At 41.3% G+C, this 24,252-nt stretch overlaps 1 protein-coding gene across 1 annotated transcript in view; it reads left to right on the top strand.

The window, feature by feature from the left end:
• pi4k2b (phosphatidylinositol 4-kinase type 2 beta) overlaps positions 1-22,075 on the top strand; it is a 44,629-nt gene extending 22,554 nt beyond the window's left edge. The window contains exons 4-11 of the mRNA XM_084318842.1: positions 98-217; positions 623-754; positions 8,471-8,624; positions 9,835-9,887; positions 10,491-10,593; positions 10,904-11,037; positions 21,332-21,391; positions 21,734-22,075. Of these exons, the coding sequence (XP_084174968.1) occupies positions 98-217; positions 623-754; positions 8,471-8,624; positions 9,835-9,887; positions 10,491-10,593; positions 10,904-11,037; positions 21,332-21,391; positions 21,734-21,907 (930 nt within the window). The 3' untranslated portion in view covers positions 21,908-22,075. The remainder of the gene's footprint in view (positions 1-97; positions 218-622; positions 755-8,470; positions 8,625-9,834; positions 9,888-10,490; positions 10,594-10,903; positions 11,038-21,331; positions 21,392-21,733) is intronic.
• Positions 22,076-24,252: the final 2,177 nt, after the last annotated feature.

The raw sequence follows: 24,252 nt of genomic DNA, 5'->3' as shown, positions 1-24,252 counted from the left end.
CTTTTTGGACTCTCTCCCCCCATTCTTTCCATACCCACTATTTCCCTCTCCCCCTCTCTCTCTACATCCCTCTCCACTTCGCTCTCTCCGTCCACAGCTGTGTTGTCCATGTTGTTTTGGCCGAGGCTGCCTGCTGCCTAACCAGGGCTACCTCTCTGAGGCTGCTGCCTCGCTGGTTGACACCAAACTGGGCCTGGGAGTGGTGCCCAAAACTAAGGTGTGTGTAGGTTGGTGAGCCAATGTTGATCAGTAATGATCTCTATTACACTAAGCTAGGGGAGCAAACAAGTGTTTTGAGTAAACCATTACTTGCTAAATAAACTATGACGGAAACATTCTAATTGTAAATAATTTTGTATGCCTATATAGCATTATATGATGCCCTGCATTGATTCTAGTGCGCCTAAATTATCATAGATCGAACTCCATACACAAGTACATGTGACAAGACACAAGTCAAGGAATGGAATGTGATTTTTCTTGCATTAAGCAGTCAAAACTATCTGAAATCAAATGGAATTTTAATAATTTTTGACCGTAAGGACGGGAGGCACATGGGAGTCCAATGCAAGCACCCCGAGTGACTGTGTTCTGAGGAGGAATGCTCTGTCTCCACTGCCAGGTGGTGTACCTGGCGAGCGACACGTTCCACTACAGCGCCATCGACAGAGCCAAGTCCAGGGGGAAGAAGTACGCCATGGAGATGGTCCCCAAGGTGGGCCGGCATTTCCACAGGGTGGGCCTTCCTCCAAAGGTAAGCAGATAACATCTCTCCCTCTGGTCACCATACTGTGCTGCTGTCCCTGGGGTGGCTTAAGATACAGGAAGCTACACACAGGACTGGGTGTAGGATTCCGATACCTTACTTTGCCGAGTTGTGTGTGTCGCTTGGTGCTGTATGCTGTATCTGATTCATTATATTTTGGATTGGTTGTACAGAAGAAACGGCCAATCACCAGCCTTCCATCATGGAACAAACATGGTTAATGTATTACTTAGGTTTTGAAATTTGGTATGCTGGTGAATTTTCTCGATACTTGATAGTATTGAACCAATTTGATCGATACCATAAATGTATTGCATTTTGATACCCAGCCCTATCTATACATGGATTTGAATTTATACTTTTGATTTAAAACAACAAGGATGTAATTCAGTCTATACAAGGTACATTGATTCATGTCTACAATATATTGTAAAATGAATAGAAGTTTCTAATTTATTTTCTTAAATAATGATTCAGGCACAGAGCTTAACCCAGTGCCAACCACGAGAAGAGTCGGGTTAACTCACCATGCGTTGAGTGCCAAGACCCGAGAAAACTCTGGTTTTAATCGTTATTTCTTTTATTAGCAATATCCATACATTTTTCATCCATCCAGCCTGACGTTATCATTGGGAATGGGTCTGAGCTCGAAAAGGGCAAATACCGCTGCCTATCGTCTCCCGGATGGTATTGCACATCATTGGATTGGATTGGGTGGGACTGCATCAGAAAAAAACTCCGCTTCCGGGGTTTCCCATCTCGGGCAAGCAGTATCTGTTACCACATTCACTGGGGAGGCTCGGAGCAGCTTTCGATTATGTGTTTTGGTGCTATAACGTTGGATAAATAAACGCGATCAATATTTGGAATGGTGATCAGGAATTTGATTAATCTTTTTGCAGAACATCTGATGTGAGGTAAGGACTCCATGTTACCAGTCTTGGGTTAATCAGATGTTTTTTTTCTCCGCCATCGCAGAGTGTGTGTGTGCGTAACGTTAGCCGTATCCACGGCATGGATAATTTCAGCCCGCTTCTCTAGCGTGCATAAGTACACATATACTATCGATAATCTAGTGTTTATTTTAAAACGATTCATAAATCAGCCGAAAAATTACAACGTGTTTTGTGTATTCCAGTAAAGGGCTATTATCACGGAATTTCTCTGGAAATTCTCTGGATCTCCAAAACTATACTCGTATTCAAAACGGTATAAAACGGAAATGTACCAATGAAAAAACAATCCGTTTCGTACATGTTGACTGCAAGTCATTGATAAGCGAGGGGTGTTTTAGACCATAGCCATAATTTAAGATATAGTTTAGGCGTTTGCAAATTTCCCCGTCCCATTGACTTCCTTACTGGCACGCTAGCCTTAATATGGTCAAAGGGGCGTGGCTCTGAAAGAGTTAATAATAAATTTGCGCTCTCAATCAACATTTTGGTTGTATGCATTTTGTTAGCCTTATCACAACAAGTCACACGAGTGAGTTAGGCAGATGGGGATTTTTAACATAACAAGCGTTCTGAAGAAATGCCAGCTCTCCTCACACAACCCCATTATACCATTCTGAATTATGTTTTTGTGCTTCGTTTTTCTAGAGGGGGATTTTGAAATGTAAAATAATAGACCTAAAATTCTGATAATAAATCATATTCAGCCTATGGATTTACTTTGTCCTAAATAATGCACGTCATAGTTATACGGATACGACGCTCACGAGTCGCGACACACACTGTGGTTATTTTAATAACTGAGCATTGCAAATATATTTTTAATGAATGAAACCTATTGGGTGTTTGGCTCTGATTCGTTTCATATTCTTCGCTGTGGATGTATTTGCTTAACGGAGTGCCCGAATTGTGTTTCATTCAAGCATACATAAGTGTCTTTATGTGTGGATATGAATTACGAGGAATCTGAATCTGGATTGTTGAATTGTATCACTGTCACTCATACGTTATTGTGATATTGTAACTGGGATTAAAGAGTCTGAGACTGAATCTGCGTTCGAGGAACAGGGAAAGCCTGGATTTATTCATCGGGTTAATTGAATCTGGCTAATGGGACTTTTGATCGACTTAGTTGAACCAGGTACGGGGAATAGGGCCCAGGGGTCAAGTTGGGGCCAAGTTTAAACATGAAGGATAAGAGATAATGACAACAAAAAATTACTTTTCTTCAAGCGAGCTAACTTTGGGCACTAATTTGTATTTGTGTCATATAATAGTGATTTAGTTTTTGATTTCCTGTACACCATCCCAATCTGACCATGGAACACCTAATGCTAACCATAAACATAACTTACCATGGAACACCTAATGCTAACCGTAAACATAACTTACCATGGAACACCTAATGGTAACCGTAAACATAACTTACCATGGAACACCTAATGCTAACTGTAAACATAACTTACCATGGAACACCTAATGCTAACCGTAAACATAACTTGCCATGGAACACCTAATGCTAACTGTAAACATAACTTACCATGGAACACCTAATGCTAACCGTAAACATAACTTACCAAGGAACACACTTCACACTAGCAGTTTACACATCTCCCACTAGCCTACCACTACTGCTACATTTATATGATTTATATGTTTACACCTCCACAATAATCAAACTTTCAGCCAATTAGACATTTGAAAATCACATTTTCTGCTCATTTGAAAAGATGTTAACTATGTAGATAAAACCCTACCCATAGTCTGAAACCTCTATTTTGTGCCTATGATGAAATACATATTTTAGATCCAGGTAATACAACTGTTCTCATTATAGGTCTGATATTACATTAAATGGCATGATGACCTAATAACAATAGGGAGGTGTAGTGTTTACGTCATTTTCGTTTTTTCCTGTTCCACTTAATGTATTTCCCCATTGACTATTTATAAATCGGCTCGTTTTAGATAAATAAAGCATTAACGTTGGCATGGTGTTAGGGCTGGGCGATATGGCCTAAATATGATATCACAATATTTTCTGACCTTTCGGCGATACACGATACACATCACGATGTTTTTCTTTTTTCCCCCAAACAATTCATTATGAGGCTTACCAAGACAGTATTTGAGTTTGCAAGCTAACATTAAAGACAAAATAAAATACCCATGCATTTAGCATTTTTATATTAGATTTAGATTATTGGATTATTAGATTATATATTGCATATATTTAGCAATGAGATATTATATGATTTAGATATGAAATATGATTAATTGAAAATGGGGGACCCTGATGTATACAAGACGAAGGTCTTTCTCTGGTCTGCATCCCCTTAACAATTGAAACCATGTTACCTGTTTATTGCACAATGTTTTTTTATTGGATTCTATTATATGTTGTACCACTGTATTGCACATCGTTGCGGGCAAGACCACCCGCATTTCATTGTATACTTGTATGCCGTGACAAATAAAACTCTTGACTTGACTTGATTGTATGTATTGAGCTGTACTGTACCCATTCTGCAATATGTTAATAAAGTTTTCAATCAATCAATCAATCAATAAATAAATAGCATTTTTATGAAACTACTGTATATTTGTATGTCTCTAAATGTTTTGATGAATTGAAAATGGAGGACCCTTATGTAAAAAAGCCGAAAGTCTTTTTCTGGTCTTCATCCTCCAGTCCACTGTTGTTGTATTGAGCTGTACTGTATTGTACCCATTCTGCAATCGTTAATAACGTTTTCATTCATTCAATCATTCAGCCGGCAACAGAATCATTTTGATTGACAGTCGAGTCTGCCAATTACGTCACACCGCTTGCACCCGCCCTGCTGTTCTTAGCACCAATCGGCAAGCACTATGCTTTTTTTACTTTCCTGAAAGTCCTCCATTGATTTTGACGAGAGCTCAGCTCAACGACAACAACAACAACAGCTCCCCGTGGCCGACGAGTGATTACCAGCGCACCGCAGCATGACTAAACGAGGCATAATGATTTTACTGCAACGAATGTTATAATAAAAGCCTTTCCATACATCTGTCTGATTGAAAACTTTATTAACAGGCCGCAGAATGGGCACGCACAACTCAGCACGGGCTGAGATATGAACAGTAATGCTTGCTATCTATGTTGTCATCGGACGTTGCTATGTTTGGGTAAATACGCTGATGTTATTGAACGTGTAACTATATAACGTTAATGCCACAAAACGAATACCTTTGTTAATAATAAGTAGTAACTTTGATGCAGTAGTGTGTGTGTGGGGGCGACGTTGTTTGAACGGGTGTGGACCAGATTGACGCGACACAATCCTCTTGGGCAAAACATCACGATATCCACGATACGTTAAAAAAGTGTATCGTTAATGAACTGTACCCGATATTTATATAATATCGTCATATCTCCCAGCCCTACATGGTGTACCTTTTCTGTGCGTATTTATCCACAATCTATAGCTCAACATGAAAATATTCGCAATTAATCGTAAAGGTAGCAAAATAACAACGTTTATGTTTTCGTTCGCTGGGAAACCACTGCTATTTGGCGCTGCTGACTGACGTCACCACAGCGTAGCCTCCTGCCTGTAGTCACAGACCTAGGATCAGATTTCCCTTACATTCCATAAGCTTAACAATTCGTACAATGGGAAAATAACTGACCCTGAATCTGTGGCTAGTATCTTTCACCCAACACTAGTGCTCCGGTGATCATAGCCATTTATCTCTAAAGCTAACCACTATTTGTAAAAGCCACAACCACATTACCATATTTGTATTTATAATTTAAATCGTATAACGTTATTTCGCTGCATATTAAATCACTGTAAATACTAATGTAAATCATTGTTTCGTTGTACATATTGTGTATAGTTTATAACGTTATTGTTTTTTACATGACGTTAGTAGCTAGCTAGATTGCTAGCCGGCATTCCCGAAACTCCTAACATGCCCAGATTTAAAATGGTTCTCTCCTCACAAACAAAGTATTCTGCCAGGGAACTTATGGACACGACAGTAGTAGTAGTTATAAGGTTTTTGAGCTTGTAATGTTAACGTTGGTTAGCTATCGTGGTATCAACGGGCCGTGACGTGTAGCTAGCTAGCTTGCTAGCCGGCATGATGCGTGTGCAGTGCTTGCCCCACAGGTCTGAGAAGAGGACCTACACATTTTACTCGTTCCCGAAACTCCTCTACATGCCCCAATTTAAAATGGTTCATGACAGTAGACATTGCTAACGTCTAGTACGTTTAGCTAGGTAATCTTAATGTTAGCTAGCTAGCTTGATATCAGCTTGCCGTGACGTTGTTTGGCGACAGCCTAACAGGCTTCCTACTGGCTACTGAACAACAGGCTGCCTACTGGTAAATGTAGTTATTTTTTTACGACAAATTAAAAACCTTAACTACCTTTTATTTCAACCAAAAATGCTTAAACAATAATGTTAGTGGTAGAAGGGAACTCATTTTGTGCAAAAATGGAAAGCTTGCCAATGTTCATGCGGCAGAATTGTTACACTGATTGTTCCCACTGATAAATCCCTATACGGGTGGAACAACCAGTGACGTCAGACTACACCTCCCTATACGCCTATTGCTTATTAACAGCGAAGGAGTGCGCCGAATGCTTCCGCATTTTCCCTGATTGGCTGCGACACGCCCCGCGGCAGGCGCGGCAACCGCAGAGCGGAGCGGCAGAGCTTGCGGCATTATTTAGCCGTAAACCGCCATGATTCTCATTCGAAGCTTAGCTCACCTGGCAGCGCGGCGGTCCTGCGGTCCGTTGGTTTCAAGTTCGAATCCCATCAATTTTTTTTATTTTATTTTTTTTTAATGTGTATTCTTTCGCCGGTTAAGGTTAGGCATGGTTAAGGTTAAGGTTAGGCATTGTTTCGGAGTTGGTTAAGGTTAGAAAGGTTAAGTTTAGGCGTTGTTAAGGAGCTGGTTAAGGTTAGCGTTTGTCTTGGAGAATGGCAATAGACAGCCTATTTCCGCACTGCCTCTCTCTCGCGCTGCCGCGGTCACATGGTCACATTGTCACATTCTTGCACTCCTCCGCTGTTAAAAAGCAACACGCTCCCTATACAGACAACATGTGATGAACATGGCTCATCTTTCTACAGTATGGTACATGATGGGAGGTGTCTTCTCCCCTTGAAATGTTCCTAGAGTAGGCTAAGTTTATAGATGGCACAGTGCCAACACACATACACACATTAGCCAGGAGGTGACTTCCCTGTGTGTACATTGTGTACATCACAAACATTCATGGCTAGTAGCCTACTATACAAACCTTGAGTACTATACCTCATTTCATTCAGAAAAATTAGGACTTTCTCATCAATATAATTTCACAGGCAAGTGGACATGTTTGAGAGCATGACAGGTATGTGATGTACAGGAAATATACATAAATCCCTATTATAAGTTATGACACAAATACAAAATAGTGCCCAAAGTTAGCTTGCTTGAAGGAATATCTTTTTTGTTTCCATCTTCTCTTCCTCTATCCTCCATGTTTACAGATAGGGTTAGGTATTCCTTGGTAAGCTATGTTTACAGATGGGGTTCGGTTAGGTATTCCTTGGTAAGCTATGTTTACAGATAGGGTTAGGTGTTCCTTCCTTGGTAAACTATATCTAAGAATTCTCATATTGGTGCATCTGTGTTGGACTGCTGCATGCATGCAAATTATGTACTATAATGTGTATGTTCGCTGTGCGAACAGCAGGGATTTGCATGTAGTGTACTGAAAAATGTGTTCAGGGTTGGCAGGTCTGAGACTATTGTCTTGTACAGATCTTGTAGCACTGGTCATTTCTGACCAGAAGAGCTCATAATGACACAATCTCACTATGTTTCATGCTGTCAGGAGGGTTTTCTCCCCTCTTCGCTCAACTCTGTCATTTACATTGCGAAAGAAGCCTTTCCCCCCCTCAGTGCAAAATGCAGATGGGTATCTTACTATCTTTATATTAGGTGATTTCCTGAAACCGGTTTCTGTTGTAATATGTACTTCCTCCACTGAGAAATGCTATGAGGGTGTTTAAGGAAGTGACTAAGCATCCTGTTCTACCCACCAGGCTGTTGTGAATAGCTATGCTATATAATCAAAACTAGTAATGATACTAAACTGTAATGATGTTGAAGAACACATTATTTTACCATACAAACTCAATAGAATTCTTCAGTTGAGGAACTATAAGTAGGGCTGCTCGATTATGGCAAATCATAATCTCAATCCAGCTACATTTACAACACAAGACTAAATGAGAGCAACAAGGCATAATAATCGTTTTATCTCGATCATCTTGTTTTCATGATCGTGGGAAAATAAAATTATAATTGACATTGAAACTCTTATTATTTATCGCTCAGCCCTACATACTCGTTTTTTGAAAACAGTCTCCGTATTTGCGGTTGTAACATCAATCCAAATCACAAAAGTACTTAAACCGCTACTGTCTTTAACTATGAATGTACACAACTCACCATCTTGAGATTATTAGGTTTGAAACAAAACACTGTTCATCTGAAAATTGTAAACGGATTTATAAGGGTCATCATCTAAGGCTATCATGATTGTCTCCATATCAATATTTAACAACAATTGTCAGAGGGGTCTACGTTCTGACCGTAAAAAATTCAGTAGTGTGCTTTTAGGTACTAAGAAATATCCAATTGTTTTCTTGTCTGTCCTGATCAAATCTGCATGACAAATAAAGACTTCTTCTGATCGCAGGTGGGCTCGTTTCAGCTGTTTGTGGAGGGCTACCATGAAGCAGACTACTGGCTCAGGCGCTTTGAGGCGGAACCTCTAGCAGAGAACATCAGGAAGCAGCTGCAGTCACAGTTTGAGAGGCTTGTGGTGTTGGATTACATCATCAGAAACACAGGTGTGTGTGTGCGCGCTTGCCCAAGGGTGTATCTTTTGTGTTTACATTTCAAGGCTTTGTACTTTGAGCTTATCATTACTTAACAGTTCAAACTGAACTGCATTATTTTCACCTCACGTAGACGCTAACCTATATTCAGACCGTGGCACAGATCCCGTTCAATCTCATAATGAAGGTTCAAAGGGCATTGCTTCATCATAACTGCAACAGCGTCCCAGCTTGCTTGCGTATATATCTGGGCCGCAGAAAAATTTCGTAATTCCCCTGTGTTTATGGGTTTGCTCATATTTGCTTAGACTCGCTGTTTCCTCTCACACACACCAAGCACAGTTACTTGATTGTTTTAATATTGTATATCGTCTGGTCAGAAAGACTAATAAGAGACTCGCCACAACTTTATAAAAATCCACTTATAGATCCATCTGTAATTAAAACGTTTACTTCCGCTATCATAATCTTTTGTTGTGAAATGCGTTACTATGGAAACGGGCCATTTAATTCCCCACGGCAGCTTCATCAAATAAAGGTAGAACACCAGAAGGACCCAGAGGGTAAACGTTTTAACTACAGATGGATCTATTAGTGGATTTTTACAAAGTCGTGGTGAGTTTGTTTCTTGCCAGACTATAATTTATATTATATATAATATCACAACAATCAAGGTGTGCCTGGTGTGTGAGTTCACGTTGCGAGTTTGAGCAAGCCTGAGCAAACTCGTGAGTACATGGAGAAAATGTATGACATTTTCCGCTGCCCAGATATTGCACCAGCAGGCTGCTACAGTGTTGCGGCTAATTCAGATCCAGATATTAGCCTAACGTCAGCACTAATACCCAGTAGTCGTAGATGGTAGAAACATCTGACAAATGACCCAGAGACCTTTCACCTACATGATTGTTGTTAACAACTACTTTTAGTTATTCGCTATTCACATGGCTCTATTCACATGGCTCTATTCACATGGGTATTGTCACTAGGGCTCACTTTGCCTCTGAATAGAGCATTTCCATGGTCTGAAACAGGCCTATTTCCTGATGTGTGGGGGGGGGGTTCTGTTCTGTTCACGCCACGGCCAATAACATGCAGCGGTTCCGTCCTGATAGCTTTACACTGTGGCCATTGTGTACACCTCTCCCTCGGTGAGATTTACACCGCTTTTTTCTTCACTTGTGCTTTTTTCTCTGCTCCCTGCCCCCGTTTCCTCCCCCAGACCGAGGCAACGACAACTGGTTGATCAAGTATGAGAAGCCTGGAGGGAGGAAGGTGAGATCTACACACGCATATAAACACACACACACACACACACACACACACACACATATAAACACACACACACCATCAAGTATGAGAAGCCTGGAGGGGGACGGAAGGTGAGACTCGAGCTATATAAACACACACACACACAAACCATCAAACATATAGTAAGGACTTGTTTTTTATATACACCGTGGGAAGGGGAAAATGCTATTTAATTTCTCTGTATGTCTTGCACATTACGAGAGGTGACAATAAAGCTGACTTTGACTTTGAAAAGACAAGTGACACACTGGCTACAGTTTAAACTCTGTACCCCTCATGACACACACACACACCTCATTAGACTGCCCCATCCCGGCCCACATCCACAGACAAAGCCACTTGTTCATGATTGCAGGAGTGCACCAAACGTTTCCCTCCAGTAACCGAAAAATAACCTCTACTTCCTGAGTTATCTGACAGCCTTTTACTAATCAGTCCTTTTATTGATACCTGACCAAAGGTGCTCCTCTTATCTATCAGCCTTTTTGGACGGTGATCAATAACACTGCGTTCACCGGTCACTCAGTCAGCTGTTGGGCGCAGGGTGATGACTAATCCTCTATGTAGGACACAGAGTGGCCTGATACCAGCCCTGACTCCTGTATCAAGATAGCTGCCATAGACAACGGCCTGGCCTTCCCCTTCAAGCACCCTGATGAATGGAGAGCCTGTGAGTTGGCAACGTCATATCTCTTTTCTCTCGCTCTATCTCTCTCTCTTCAACTCATTAAGGCATTTTAGTGTGCAGACTTTATTTTTTATTTTTCTCTTTTGCACTCCATCACTCTTTCCTCTCTTTATATAGTATAGCAGTTTTTTTTATCTCTTTTCTCTCCCCCTGTCTCTCTTTCACCCTCCCTCTCTCTGTCCCTTCCTCTCTCTCTCTCTCCCCCCCCCCCCCGATATAGTATAGGAGTTGCATTTTTCTCGCTAAATGTGAGTCCCGTTCTAACCGGGTATGATCCCTCTCTCTCCACCAGACCCGTTCCACTGGGCGTGGCTGCCCCAGGCCAAGGTGTCCTTCTCCCAGGAGACCCGGGACCTGGTGCTGTCTCGCCTCTCCGACATGAACTTTGTCCAGGACCTCTGTGAGGACCTCTACGAGATGTTCAAGGTACAGTGACCTTGTGAATCCTCTGTGCCGTCGCATTTCACAAGCTGCATATTGACGCTTATCCGAAATGACTTCTTAAACTAACAATTAATTTGAATGCATTGTGAAACATTGCAATACCCATGGATATTTCCTGAACAAAACAATCTTGTTGTTTATCAACTTGATCATATGCTCAAAATATGAGACATTTAACCTTTTTAATTGACTTGGTTTGGAATAATAATCTTTTCTCAGAAACATGCATGTCAAAGTTCTTGGCACCCAGAGGAATTCTCATGAACAAATCTCTCCTATCAGAATACTCCAACACACTATGGGACATGTAGCTGACATCTGAGTTACTGTATGTTGAGTCACACTATGGGACATGTAGCTGACACCTGAGTTACTGTATGTTGAGTCACACTATGGGACATGTAGCTGACATCTGAGTTACTGTATGTTGAGTCACACTATGGGACATGTAGCTGACACCTGAGTTACTGTATGTTGAGTCACACTATGGGACATGTAGCTGACACCTGAGTTACTGTATGTTGAGTCACACTATGGGACATGTAGCTGACATCTGAGTTACTGTATGTTGAGTCACACTATGGGACATGTAGCTGACACCAGAGAGTTACTGTATGTTGAGTCACACTATGGGACATGTAGCTGACATCAGAGTTACTGTATGTTGAGTCACACTATGGGACATGTAGCTGACATCTGAGTTACTGTATGTTGAGTCACACTATGGGACATGTAGCTGACATCTGAGTTACTGTATGTTGAGTCACACTATGGGACATGTAGCTGACACCAGAGAGTTACTGTATGTTGAGTCACACTATGGGACATGTAGCTGACACCTGAGTTACTGTATGTTGAGTCACACTATGGGACATGTAGCTGACATCTGAGTTACTGTATGTTGAGTCACACTGGGACATGTAGCTGACATCTGAGTTACTGTATGTTGAGTCACACTATGGGACATGTAGCTGACACCAGAGTTACTCTATGTTGAGTCACACTATGGGACATGTAGCTGACACCAGAGAGTTACTGTATGTTGAGTCACACTATGGGACATGTAGCTGACATCTGAGTTACTGTATGTTGAGTCACACTATGGGACATGTAGCTGACATCTGAGTTACTGTATGTTGAGTCACATTATGGGACATGTAGCTGACATCTGAGTTACTGTATGTTGAGTCACACTATGGGACATGTAGCTGACACTAGACTGGCAACGCTGAAATTGTGTTTCCGTTTTGGATACTCGCCAAAACTCGCAGACAATGGTGCCATGTAATCTGCGCAAGCCGGATACGGAGCCGTTGTTGCTCAACGCCCATGCGCAGTAGAGACTTGCACGGTTATTTCCAGTGTTTACAGCAGAGCTGTCCCAAGGAGCTGCGGCTACCATGTGTTGTCAAGTTATTGTTATAAGGAGCCCACTCCAAGCTACAACAGTCTGCATTCCCTTAATAAATTGTTTGAATTGAGCCGTATTGTATTGTACCCATTCTGCAATCTGTTAAATAAAGTTTACATCCATCTACTAGCATTAACGTTACCAAGCTGCTAGCCACAATGCTATACTGTTATACTGCCATACTCTAATCACGTTAGCACGTAAGCTAACAAACTTCGCTGCTAGCCACAATGCTATACTGTTATACTGGCATACTCCAATCACGTTACCACGTAAGCTAACAAAATCAGCAACGATCTTTTTGTGAGACTAAACTCCGCTCTTGGTGGTCAATTGTGTTGATGTTAGTTTTGTTTCATCAACAAATGAGGCAGAACACACAGTGAATGTATCCGTTTTGTTTATTGCACTTTTATTGCACTTTCTTTGCTGAAAAATAAATGCTACGTTGGCTAAATGGCTCACGCGAGGCATTTAAAGATGGTAGATTGTTGATTTTTTGCAGGAAGTGTATTGGCACATTCAACTTTTCTGATTGGTTGAAAATTGCCTTCATGTTTGAACTACATCGTCACCTATTGCCACCTACTGCTTTGGCATTGTACTACATGTATATACATCACTGTGCTCAGGAGGCAAAAACAATGTCTAACTTGCCTGCCATTACGTTGCGTTCTGAAAAGCGAAACTGACCCTGACAACGAAACGAAAACTGGCCATTAGTGTAACCGCAGCCTGAGAGTTACTGTATGTTGAGTCACACTAGTTACTGTATGTTGAGTCGCTGAGGGGTCAAAGAACAGCTGAACCATCACCCTCCTGTCACTGAGTGAAGGTACAGATGGGTGTAATTATGTCCCAGAGCGACTGTCGGGATGTTATGGGTTCATATCGAGCCGGCAGACTTTTTATCCCGAGCCGGCAGACTTTTTATCCCGAGCCGGCAGACTTTTCTTCCCGAGCCAGCAGACTTTTCATCCCGAGCCGGCAGACTTTTCATCCCGAGCCGGCAGACTTTTCATCCCGAGCCGGCAGACTTTTCATGTTAACGTTACAACCCCCAACCCCCCCCCCCCCCCCCCCCTCACCTGATTCTCACCAAACTTGCTGTGTGGTGCTGAGGACTAAGTTAACCTCTTCAAATGCGCCATTTTGATAATTGATAGGCCAAACCATATGATTGCCAGATCCAATCAAATTTTGCACTCCTATGTCTAGTTTCAGTGACTTTTTGTTGTACAATTTTACTGTGGAAGTCAGTGGAGAAATTGGATGGGGGGAAAAAGTCACAGAAAATAAAAGTCAATTACTAATGCAGTGTGCTGGCCTTTTTCTCTCACTCTCACTCACTCTACCACTGGCAACCCAGCCCTCTCTGTAGTTGATGAAGGAACCCATGGAGAGATGGAGATCAGAATAGATTTATTAATAGCCTAAATTAGACGACTAGGATTTATTTTGGTTCAGCAAAGTTATGGGTCATGTGCCATCTGTCTGTCTCAAAAAAATCTGAATTGTATATAATAATCAAAGTATAAGATTATCAAAGGCATTGGTTTTTGTCTTTCTCTTTTTTCCTCTCCTCTTTGAACTCTTTCCTCCACAAACCTCTCTCTCTTATCCTCCTATACGTTCCCTATACAAACATGCTCTCTCTCTGTTTCTCTTACATTCCCTCTATAAATAATGCTCTCTCCCTTTCTCTTTCTTTCGCTTACATTCCCTCTACAAACATGCTCTCTTTCTCTCTTACATTCCCTCTATAAATATGCTCTCTCCCACACACTCTCTCGCTCTCTTTCACATTCCCTCTCCAAACATGTCACAGGTACAAAGAATGTCACAGTACTGCTCTGTCACCTCCACAAGCCATAGCTTCCTACAGTACTACCACTACAGTGTAATGTAGCTTCATACAGTACTACCACTGCAGTGTAGCTTCATACAGTACTACCACTGCAGTGTAGCTTCATACAGTACTACCACTACAGTGTAGCTTCATACAGTACTACCACTACAATGTAGCTTCATACAGTACTACCACTGCAGTGTAGCTTCATACAGTACTACCACTGCAGTGTAGCTTCATACAGTACTACCACTGCAGTGTAGCTTCATACAGTACTACCACTACAGTGTAGCTTCATACAGTACTACCACTACAGTGTAGCTTCATACAGTACTACCACTACAGTGTAGCTTCATACAGTACTACCACTGCAGTGTAGCTTCATACAGTACTACCACTGCAGTGTAGCTTCATACAGTACTACCACTGCAGTGTAGCTTCATACAGTACTACCACTACAGTGTAGCTACATACAGTACTACCACTACAGTGTAGCTACATACAGTACTACCACTACAGTGTAGCTACATACAGTACTCTTGAATAACGGTCCGAAAAACCAGGAGAATATTGATCTCTGTTACAATAACTTATGTAGTTTTCTGCATAAAGAAATTGGTCGACACTGTGCTACAAAGAAAGGCGGGTCGCCCAAAAAGTATTTTAAGACCAAACAACCTTATTGGAATAATGAATTAAATGGGCTATGGCTTAATTCAAGGGCAGCCGAAAAATCTTTTCTAAAATGCAAGGAACAGAGTGTGAGAAGAGACTTACTGAATGAATTTAAAGCTTGTCAAACTAAATTTGATAAGAAACTCAGATTTTTCAAACGACATTTCAAGAGAGGACAAGCTCTCCATATAGAACAACTACAAGTCAGTAATCCCCAGCAATTCTGGAAAGAAATAAATAAACTAGGCCCCAAAAAAACCCAGACAGTCCCAATGGAGATTGTATTGGATAACGGTGAATCATGTTTTGAAACTGAGCAGATTCTGAAAAAGTGGGAAACCGACTATAGTAGTCTGTATGCTTGTAGTAGTCACCCTTTATTTGATGATGGTTTCCTGACAGAAATATGTAAGTTAAAATGTGAGGCCGAACTTGGGATGAGCAATAGCCCTACAGGTTGTGAATTATTAAATAGTGACATTACGTTAGACGAGGTACAGAGTGTAGTGGACAGAGCGAAACTGAAGAAAGCTATGGGTATTGAGGAGTTGTCGAACGAGGTCCTTAAAACTCCCTATCTGCTGAATGTATTACACTGTTTATATCAAACTTGTTTTAACACAGGCACCATCCCCTCGATATGGAACAAGTCCATTATTAAGCCCATCCCCAACTCTGCAAAAGCTGACCCTAGAGTCCCACTAAATTACAGAGGTATTAGTTTGATCAGTACAGTTTATAAATTATACTCAAGTGTTCTTAATAATAGATTAAATAAATACTTAGAATATAATGAAATGTTGGTGGATGAGCAGAATGGGTTTAGGGCTAAGAGAGCTTGTATTGATCATGTTTTTGTTTTATCATCGGTGGTGAGAGCCAGATTGGACGAGGGCAAGAATACATTTGTTTGTTTTGTTGACTTTAAAAAAGCCTTTGACTGGATTAATAGAGAGCTTTTGGACTATAAATTAATCTGTTCTGGTATTGATGGACTATTTTATAAGGCTATCAAAAGCCTGTATAAGGCCCCATCTGCCTGTCTGCAGCTGAATGATGTTAGGACCGGCTGGTTCCCCACACCATTCGGTGTAAAACAGGGAGATGTGCTTTCTCCTACTTTATTCGCCCTTTATGTTAATGACCTGGCGCAAGAAATCAAGCAAGCCAATCTTGGTATTCCAATAGATAATATAATCCTAAGTATTTTATTGTACGCTGATGATATTGTTTTGTTTGCAGAAAATGAAGCAAATTTACAAAACATGTTGAATATTATGAGTTCTTGGTGCATGAAATGGAGACTTGCGATTAACAGTGAAAAAACACAGATTATGCACTTTAGGAAAAAACACGAACAGCAGAGTAGTCATAAGTTTCAATTTGGACCAACGCCCCTAATTTACACACATTCTTATAAATATCTTGGTTTCACCTTTAATGAGTACATAAATACACACCAAAAGGGGCTATAGAAGGGGACATGGGGTGGGATTCTTGCTTGGTCAAGCAAAAAGGTGAAATGGTGAGGTTATGGAACCGCCTGGTCCAGCTGCCAAATGGCAGGGTGACTAAAAAGATTTTTAATTGGGACAGAGCACACGGTCATCCCTGGTCAAGAGAGATGTCTATGATTTTTTTTCTTCTACTGACTTGAGTATGATTTTTATGAACAATTTGCAGTGTAAGGTTCACATAATTAAAACAAAATTATCAACAATCCATCAGGATAAGTGGAAGGTGGAGATTTTGAAAAAACCTAAACTTAGAAAATATATTGCAATTAAAAATGAGTATTTTACTGAACCTTATGTAATGTTAAACTTAAAGAGAAGACGGAGGTCTCTGTGTGCCCAGTTGAGGTCTGGCACCCTGCCATTGGCTGTGGAAGTGGGTAGATTCCAGGGTAAACCTGAGGAGGAGCGGTTGTGTGTTCTGTGTGATCTGGGAGTGGTGGAGGATGAATATCATTTTGTTTTTTATTGCCCTTTGTACACCACTTTGAGGAGGGCTTTATTTGAAAAAATTCTAATTGTAAACCCAGATTTGTTTTGGCAGTCTGAGAGCTGTATGTTGAGTTGTTTTTTTGTGGAGGACATCTTCGGTTTTGCAGGATTTTTGGAGAATGCATGGCACCTGAGACAAAACACACTGTATCCTATATAATTGTATTTGAATTCACCTTGTTTTTCTGTTTATTTACATTGAGTACAGCTTGTGTTATATTACGTTTTATTGTAGTTTCTTGTATTTTTCTTTTTTTTATGGCCATCTTGGTCTATGTCATTTGTTAAGTAATTGGTAAAGTATATTATTATATACTTATTGTTATGTGTCTTGTAAGCCCATATGGGCTGGGCATACATCTGTATGTAAGACACGAAAATAAAAAATATCAAATCAAATAAAAAAAACTACCACTACAGTGTAGCTACATACAGTACTACCACTACAGTGTAGCTACATACAGTACTACCACTACAGTGTAGCTACATACAGTACTACCACTGCAGTGTAGCTACATACAGTACTACCACTACAGTGTAGCTTCATACAGTACTACCACTGCAGTGTAGCTTCATACAGTACTACCACTGCAGTGTAGCTTCATACAGTACTACCACTGCAGTGTAGCTTCATACAGTACTACCACTGCAGTGTAGCTTCATACAGTACTACCACTACAGTGTAGCTTCATACAGTACTACCACTACAGTGTAGCTACATACAGTACTACCACTACAGTGTAGCTTCATACAGTACTACCACTACAGTGTAGCTACATACAGTACTACCACTACAGTGTAGCTACATACAGTACTACCACTGCAGTGTAGCTTCATACAGTACTACCACTGCAGTGTAGCTTCATACAGTACTACCACTACAGTGTAGCTTCATACAGTACTACCACTACAGTGTAGCTTCATACAGTACTACCACTACAGTGTAGCTACATACAGTACTACCACTACAGTGTAGCTACATACAGTACTACCACTGCAGTGTAGCTTCATACAGTACTACCACTACAGTGTAGCTACATACAGTACTACCACTACAGTGTAGCTACATACAGTACTACCACTACAGTGTAGCTAGATACAGTACTACCACTACAGTGTAGCTACATACAGTACTACCACTACAGTGTAGCTACATACAGTACTACTACAGTGTAGCTACATACAGTACTACTACAGTGTAGCTACATACAGTACTACCACTACAGTGTAGCTACATACAGTACTACCACTACAGTGTAGCTACATACAGTACTACCACTACAGTGTAGCTTCATACAGTACTACAGTGTAGCTACATACAGTACTACCACTACAGTGTAGCTTCATACAGTACTACCACTACAGTGTAGCTTCATACAGTACTACCACTACAGTGTAGCTACATACAGTACTACCACTACAGTGTAGCTTCATACAGTACCACTACAGTGTAGCTACATACAGTACTACCACTACAGTGTAGCTACATACAGTACTACCACTACAGTGTAGCTTCATACAGTACTACCACTACAGTGTAGCTACATACAGTACTACCACTACAGTGTAGCTTCATACAGTACCACTACAGTGTAGCTACATACAGTACTACCCAGCATTTCCGTTAGCCGGTAATTACCGGTATTTGACCGGCAAAATCTGGTGAAGTCCGACATATCTAATCTCTCCGGTCATAATGTCCGGTGAAAATAATTCCCTCTAAACACAATTAGATTATTTGAATTGTATTAAAATAGGCTAAAATTAAATAGCCTATGCGATGAACGAAACAATCATTACATTTGTCGTTGCTTCACCAAGCAGCCGGTCAATGACATCCTGTGTCAGCGAGCTGGCAGCTGATATATTTACGTGAAGCATGGCTTGGCAGGGTGCAGTACTCCAATTCAGCCATTGGCAATTCAGCTGTTGGGTGGGGGCGCTGCTGACACCGCTGCTCTGCTCTGTCTGCTCCTGCTCCATGCTTCACGTAAATATATCAGCTGCCAGCTCGCTGACACAGGATGTCATTGACCGGCTGCTTGGTGAAGCAACGACAAATGTAATGATTGTTTCGTTCATCGCATAGGCTATTTAATTTTAGCCTATTTTAATACAATTCAAATAATCAAATTGTGCTTAGAGGGAATTATTTTCACCGGACATTATGAGCAGCAGCACCAAGTCGTTGGGAGGTGGAGATATACATCACGGCGCAAACCCACGATAATGTTGCCGTCTCTCTGCCAAATTTCTCAGTTCTTCGCTTGATATAATTAATACAAATGTCCAATATAACGGAATTCGTTAGCTCATAAAAATGTGATTATAACAGACTGCTGTTTATTAAGGTCGGGCAGACTGCCCACCGACACCTCAAGTCGGCAGCAGCACGCAGTCTCGAGGGACTTATTTTATTTGGAATATATTAATGACTGTATATACGCAAAAGTAGTCTAGTTTTAAGTTAAAATATTATAAATGCCTTGATGATGTCATTCTTTATATAGGCCTATCAATTGTTTTTAAGCTCAATAAACTCTGACCGGAATTTATCCCATTTGTCCGGTAGATTGAAATCTACCGGACACTCAGACCTGCAAAAAAAAATTCTAACGGAAACCCTGGTACTACCACTACAGTGTAGCTTCATACAGTACTACCACTACAGTGTAGCTACATGCATTACTACCACTACAGTGTAGCTTCATACAGTACTACCACTACAGTGTAGCTTCATACAGTACTACCACTGCAGTGTAGCTACATACAGTACTACTACTACAGTGTAGCTACATACAGTACTACCACTACAGTGTAGCTTCATACAGTACTACCACTACAGTGTAGCTTCATACAGTACTACCACTACAGTTTAGCTACATACAGTACTACCACTATAGTGTAGCTACATACAGTACTACCACTATAGTGTAGCTACATACAGTACTACCACTACAGTGTAGTTACATACAGTACGACCACTACAGTGTAGCTTCATACAGTACTACCACTACAGTGTAGCTACATACAGTACTACCACTACAGTGTAGCTACATACAGTACTACCACTAGTGTAGCTACATACAGTACTACCACTGCAGTGTAGCTACATACAGTACTACCACTACAGTGTAGCTACATACAGTACTACCACTACAGTGTAGCTACATACAGTACTACCACTACAGTGTAGCTTCATACAGTACTACCACTACAGTTTAGCTACATACAGTACTACCACTATAGTGTAGCTACATACAGTACTACCACTACAGTGTAGCTACATACAGTACTACCACTACAGTGTAGCTTCATACAGTACTACCACTACAGTGTAGCTACATACAGTACTACCACTATAGTGTAGCTACATACAGTACTACCACTACAGTGTAGTTACATACAGTACTACCACTACAGTGTAGCTTCATACAGTACTACCACTACAGTGTAGCTACATACAGTACTACCACTACAGTGTAGTTACATACAGTACTACCACTACAGTGTAGCTACATACAGTACTACCACTACAGTGTAGCTTCATACAGTACTACCACTACAGTGTAGCTTCATACAGTACTACCACTACAGTGTAGCTACATACAGTACTACCACTACAGTGTAGCTACATACAGTACTACCACTACAGTGTAGCTTCATACAGTACTACCACTAGTGTAGCTACATACAGTACTACCACTGCAGTGTAGCTACATACAGTACTACCACTACAGTGTAGCTACATACAGTACTACCACTACAGTGTAGCTTCATACAGTACTACCACTACAGTGTAGCTTCATACAGTACTAACACTACAGTTTAGCTACATACAGTACTACCACTATAGTGTAGCTACATACAGTACTACCACTATAGTGTAGTTACATACAGTACTACCACTACAGTGTAGCTTCATACAGTACTACCACTACAGTGTAGTTACATACAGTACTACCACTACAGTGTAGCTTCATACAGTACTACCACTACAGTGTAGCTACATACAGTACTACCACTACAGTGTAGTTACATACAGTACTACCACTACAGTGTAGCTACATACAGTACTACCACTAGTGTAGCTACATACAGTACTACCACTGCAGTGTAGCTACATACAGTACTACCACTACAGTGTAGCTTCATACAGTACTACCACTGCAGTGTAGCTACATACAGTACTACCACTACAGTGTAGCTTCATACAGTACTACCACTACAGTGTAGCTACATACAGTACTACCACTACAGTACAGTGTCTCTTTTTTAAATGTAGCATGACATGTGATCCTGGCTAATGAAGTATCTCTGTGTGTCTCTCTTCAGACTGATAAAGGCTTTGACAAAACCATGTTTGAGAGACAGATGTCGGTTATGAGGGGGCAGGTGAGTTACAAAAGAAGAGACAATTGTTTCTAAATTGAGATTCACATGGACTTTGAATTGAGCAGTTTGCGCAATTTGGTCCTAATGGGATTTTCTGCCTCTGTGTTTTTTTTCTTCATCTCCATTTTGTTTGACCCACTTTCTCTCTCACACACACCACCCCTTTCTTTCCTTTGCCTTCATACCCTCCTTATTTCCCCCTCCTCTACCACTCTTTTATATCCCTCTCCTCTCCTCCTCCACCATCTCTCATGCACACTTCCTCTACCACTCCTCCTATCTCTTCAATCCCTCTCCTCTTTCTTATTCCTCCCTCCTCTTCCACTCCCTCCCTCCCTCCAGGTGTTGAACCTGAGCCAGGCCCTGAAGGACGGAAAGTGCCCCATCCAGCTGGTGCAGATGCCGCGTGTGGTGGTGGAGCGGAGCCGCTCGGGAGGCCAGGGCCGTGTGGTCACGCTGGGCAACGCTTTCACACAAACCTTCCACTGCAAACGGCCCTTCTTCTCTTCCTGGTAGATGGAAAGAGAGGAGGGGGAAATGGCGGAGGAGGGAAAAGGTGTGGGGCGGGGGGCATCGGAGAGGAGAAAAGAAAACGTTCACACATCACTTCTGCTGTTCCTCCTTGCCCTCCTGTAAGGAAGAGGAGAAGGTCACACTGGACACAGCTTTTATTGCCTCTAGCTAGAGTGGACAGGGGGGTGGGTAATGGGGGGGGGGGGGGGGGGGAGAAAATGCAAGCACAGTGGTAGAGAGGGGGTTGTGTGAAAGTAAGGAAGAGAGGCATGATGGGAAGAGGGAGCTGAGGAGAGTGGCATCCCATTGTTCTCTGAGAGACCTTGAGTTGTGTGCGGTTACTATGGTGACTTGATTGGAAAATAATCGTCTTTCCCGCGGATGTGGGCTTTGTTTATTGTTGAGAAACAGAAGGGAAGCACCCACTATTAAGCCTATTGCAAGGTCTCTTTATGAGGCCAGTAGCCAAAGAACCAGCGCTTATACCACCCACGGTCTATTTTAACAAACCTGGGGTCTTAAAGTATTGGATTTTTAAAAGAAAATGTTTGGGCCAGTTCCACAGGGCTCCATTAAAAAGAAAAATAGAATGTCCAGGACGAGGTTACTCCCTGTCTGGGAAACGGTCATTGGGAGTGTTTTCTTTGCCCTGGTGGGATAGCCAACCAAAACCGGTGGGTGCTTGCACTGTTGGGACCATTTTATTGGTTCCATGACCCAGGCAATCAAAGTCTATGTATTCGAAAAGATTCTTAACTACTATCTGACCACCAGTTTTGTTGTCAAAACGCGAACCCAGTGTCTTTTAACTCTCACTACTGCCAAAATCTTTTTCTGAAAGAATGGTGAAATGGCGTCAAGAAGAGTATTTGATCTATCTCAAACCCTGCCCTCGCTCTTATCACAGCAACAGTGGTGATTGGAGGATCAAGAAAAGATGGCGGGTTTGAGATGGTTCTTATTGTCAACTTGAACATAAGAGTGGAAAAAAAAAACTGAAAAGAAAACAGACTTCACGTGTTGCTTGAATGTAAACCTGCTAAGTTTACGGTTTCTACACAGACGTTTGCTCCGAGAACATTTCAATACGAGGAATTTCTTGTCATAAATGGGATTTTCTCACAACAATGAATGTATTTGTTGTTTGACATGTATTTAATTGCTGGCAAGCAGCTTTGCTCTTGAACATTGTGGCATGGGCGTTATCGGGAGGCCGGTTGCAGCCTCCTTTACGATCCAGTATATGAAGAACGTGAGGACAATACAGCACACTCACTCTATGCCGTTGGGTTTTCCTATGTATGCATCTTGAACTTTTTATTCCAAATGAACGATTGTATAAGTAGAATTGTATATTTAAAAAGAGATGAAAAATTAATAAAATTTGGAATTGGTTACAAATTGAGTCTGTTTGCATTTGGTCAAGAGAACACCGTAAATGTTAACATGGGCACATGGGTAGAAGAACTGTAGACGATGGACTTGTTTCTACATAAGGAATGAGGGGTATGGGTATTATTTTTATGGTGTAGAGGTGCACCAACTCTTTTTTGCTGACCAAGTACAAGAAATTCCTTTTTGAACACTCAAACTTCACTTGATTTCAAACAATTTTGACAGCTATTTTATTCTGTAGAGAATTGTGTATGTATGTGGGGCTGCATCCTTTCTACATTTGCATGTTTTACGTTTTAATCTAACCAAATACTAACCTCCCATTTAATTTTATTATGTAACAATCCTTTAATTATAAAAATAGCATTGCTCTAGTACTCAGTTCTTGTGAGTACTGTGTCATTGTACTCGTGTGACATGAATAGATGTACACAGAGTACAAGTGTTTTAGCCTGGTATCAGGGCCCATACCCCTACTATGGCGCTACATACTAGTAGGAGCTAGAGGTGTATTTTCATTAACTCCTGAAGTCAAAGATGTGACAAGAACGTGGGGGACCTCCAAATAAATGTCTACTGTATTTAAAACGTCCTCACAGACATTCGTTAACCCTTTCACTACCACACTACAGAAGGTTAATCCTTTCACTACCACACTACAGAAGGTTAACCCTTTCACTACCACACTACAGACGGTGAAAGGTTAACCTTCTGTAGTGAAAGGGTTATGCCTTGGGGACGGGTCTCTTGAGCAGAATTGAGAGATTTGTTAGAAGCAGGCCAGTTTGGTTCAGTGTGTTCAGACTGAGTGAGCATGTGCCTGTAGCTAGGCTACTGGAGCTGTTCTAATGATTAACTAGCCAATGACTGGTATGCTTGTAAAGGCCCCCGGGCCAAGGTGAGCTACTAATAGCTGTTGGAATAGATAAAAGAAAAACGGACTGAACAGCTTG

This window comes from Notolepis coatsorum (genome assembly GCF_963971535.1).
Source record: "Notolepis coatsorum genome assembly, chromosome: 7".
Taxonomy (NCBI): domain Eukaryota; kingdom Metazoa; phylum Chordata; class Actinopteri; order Aulopiformes; family Paralepididae; genus Notolepis; species Notolepis coatsorum.
The sequence above is the reverse complement of the archived record's forward strand: the minus strand, read 5'-3'. Positions and strand labels throughout refer to the sequence as shown.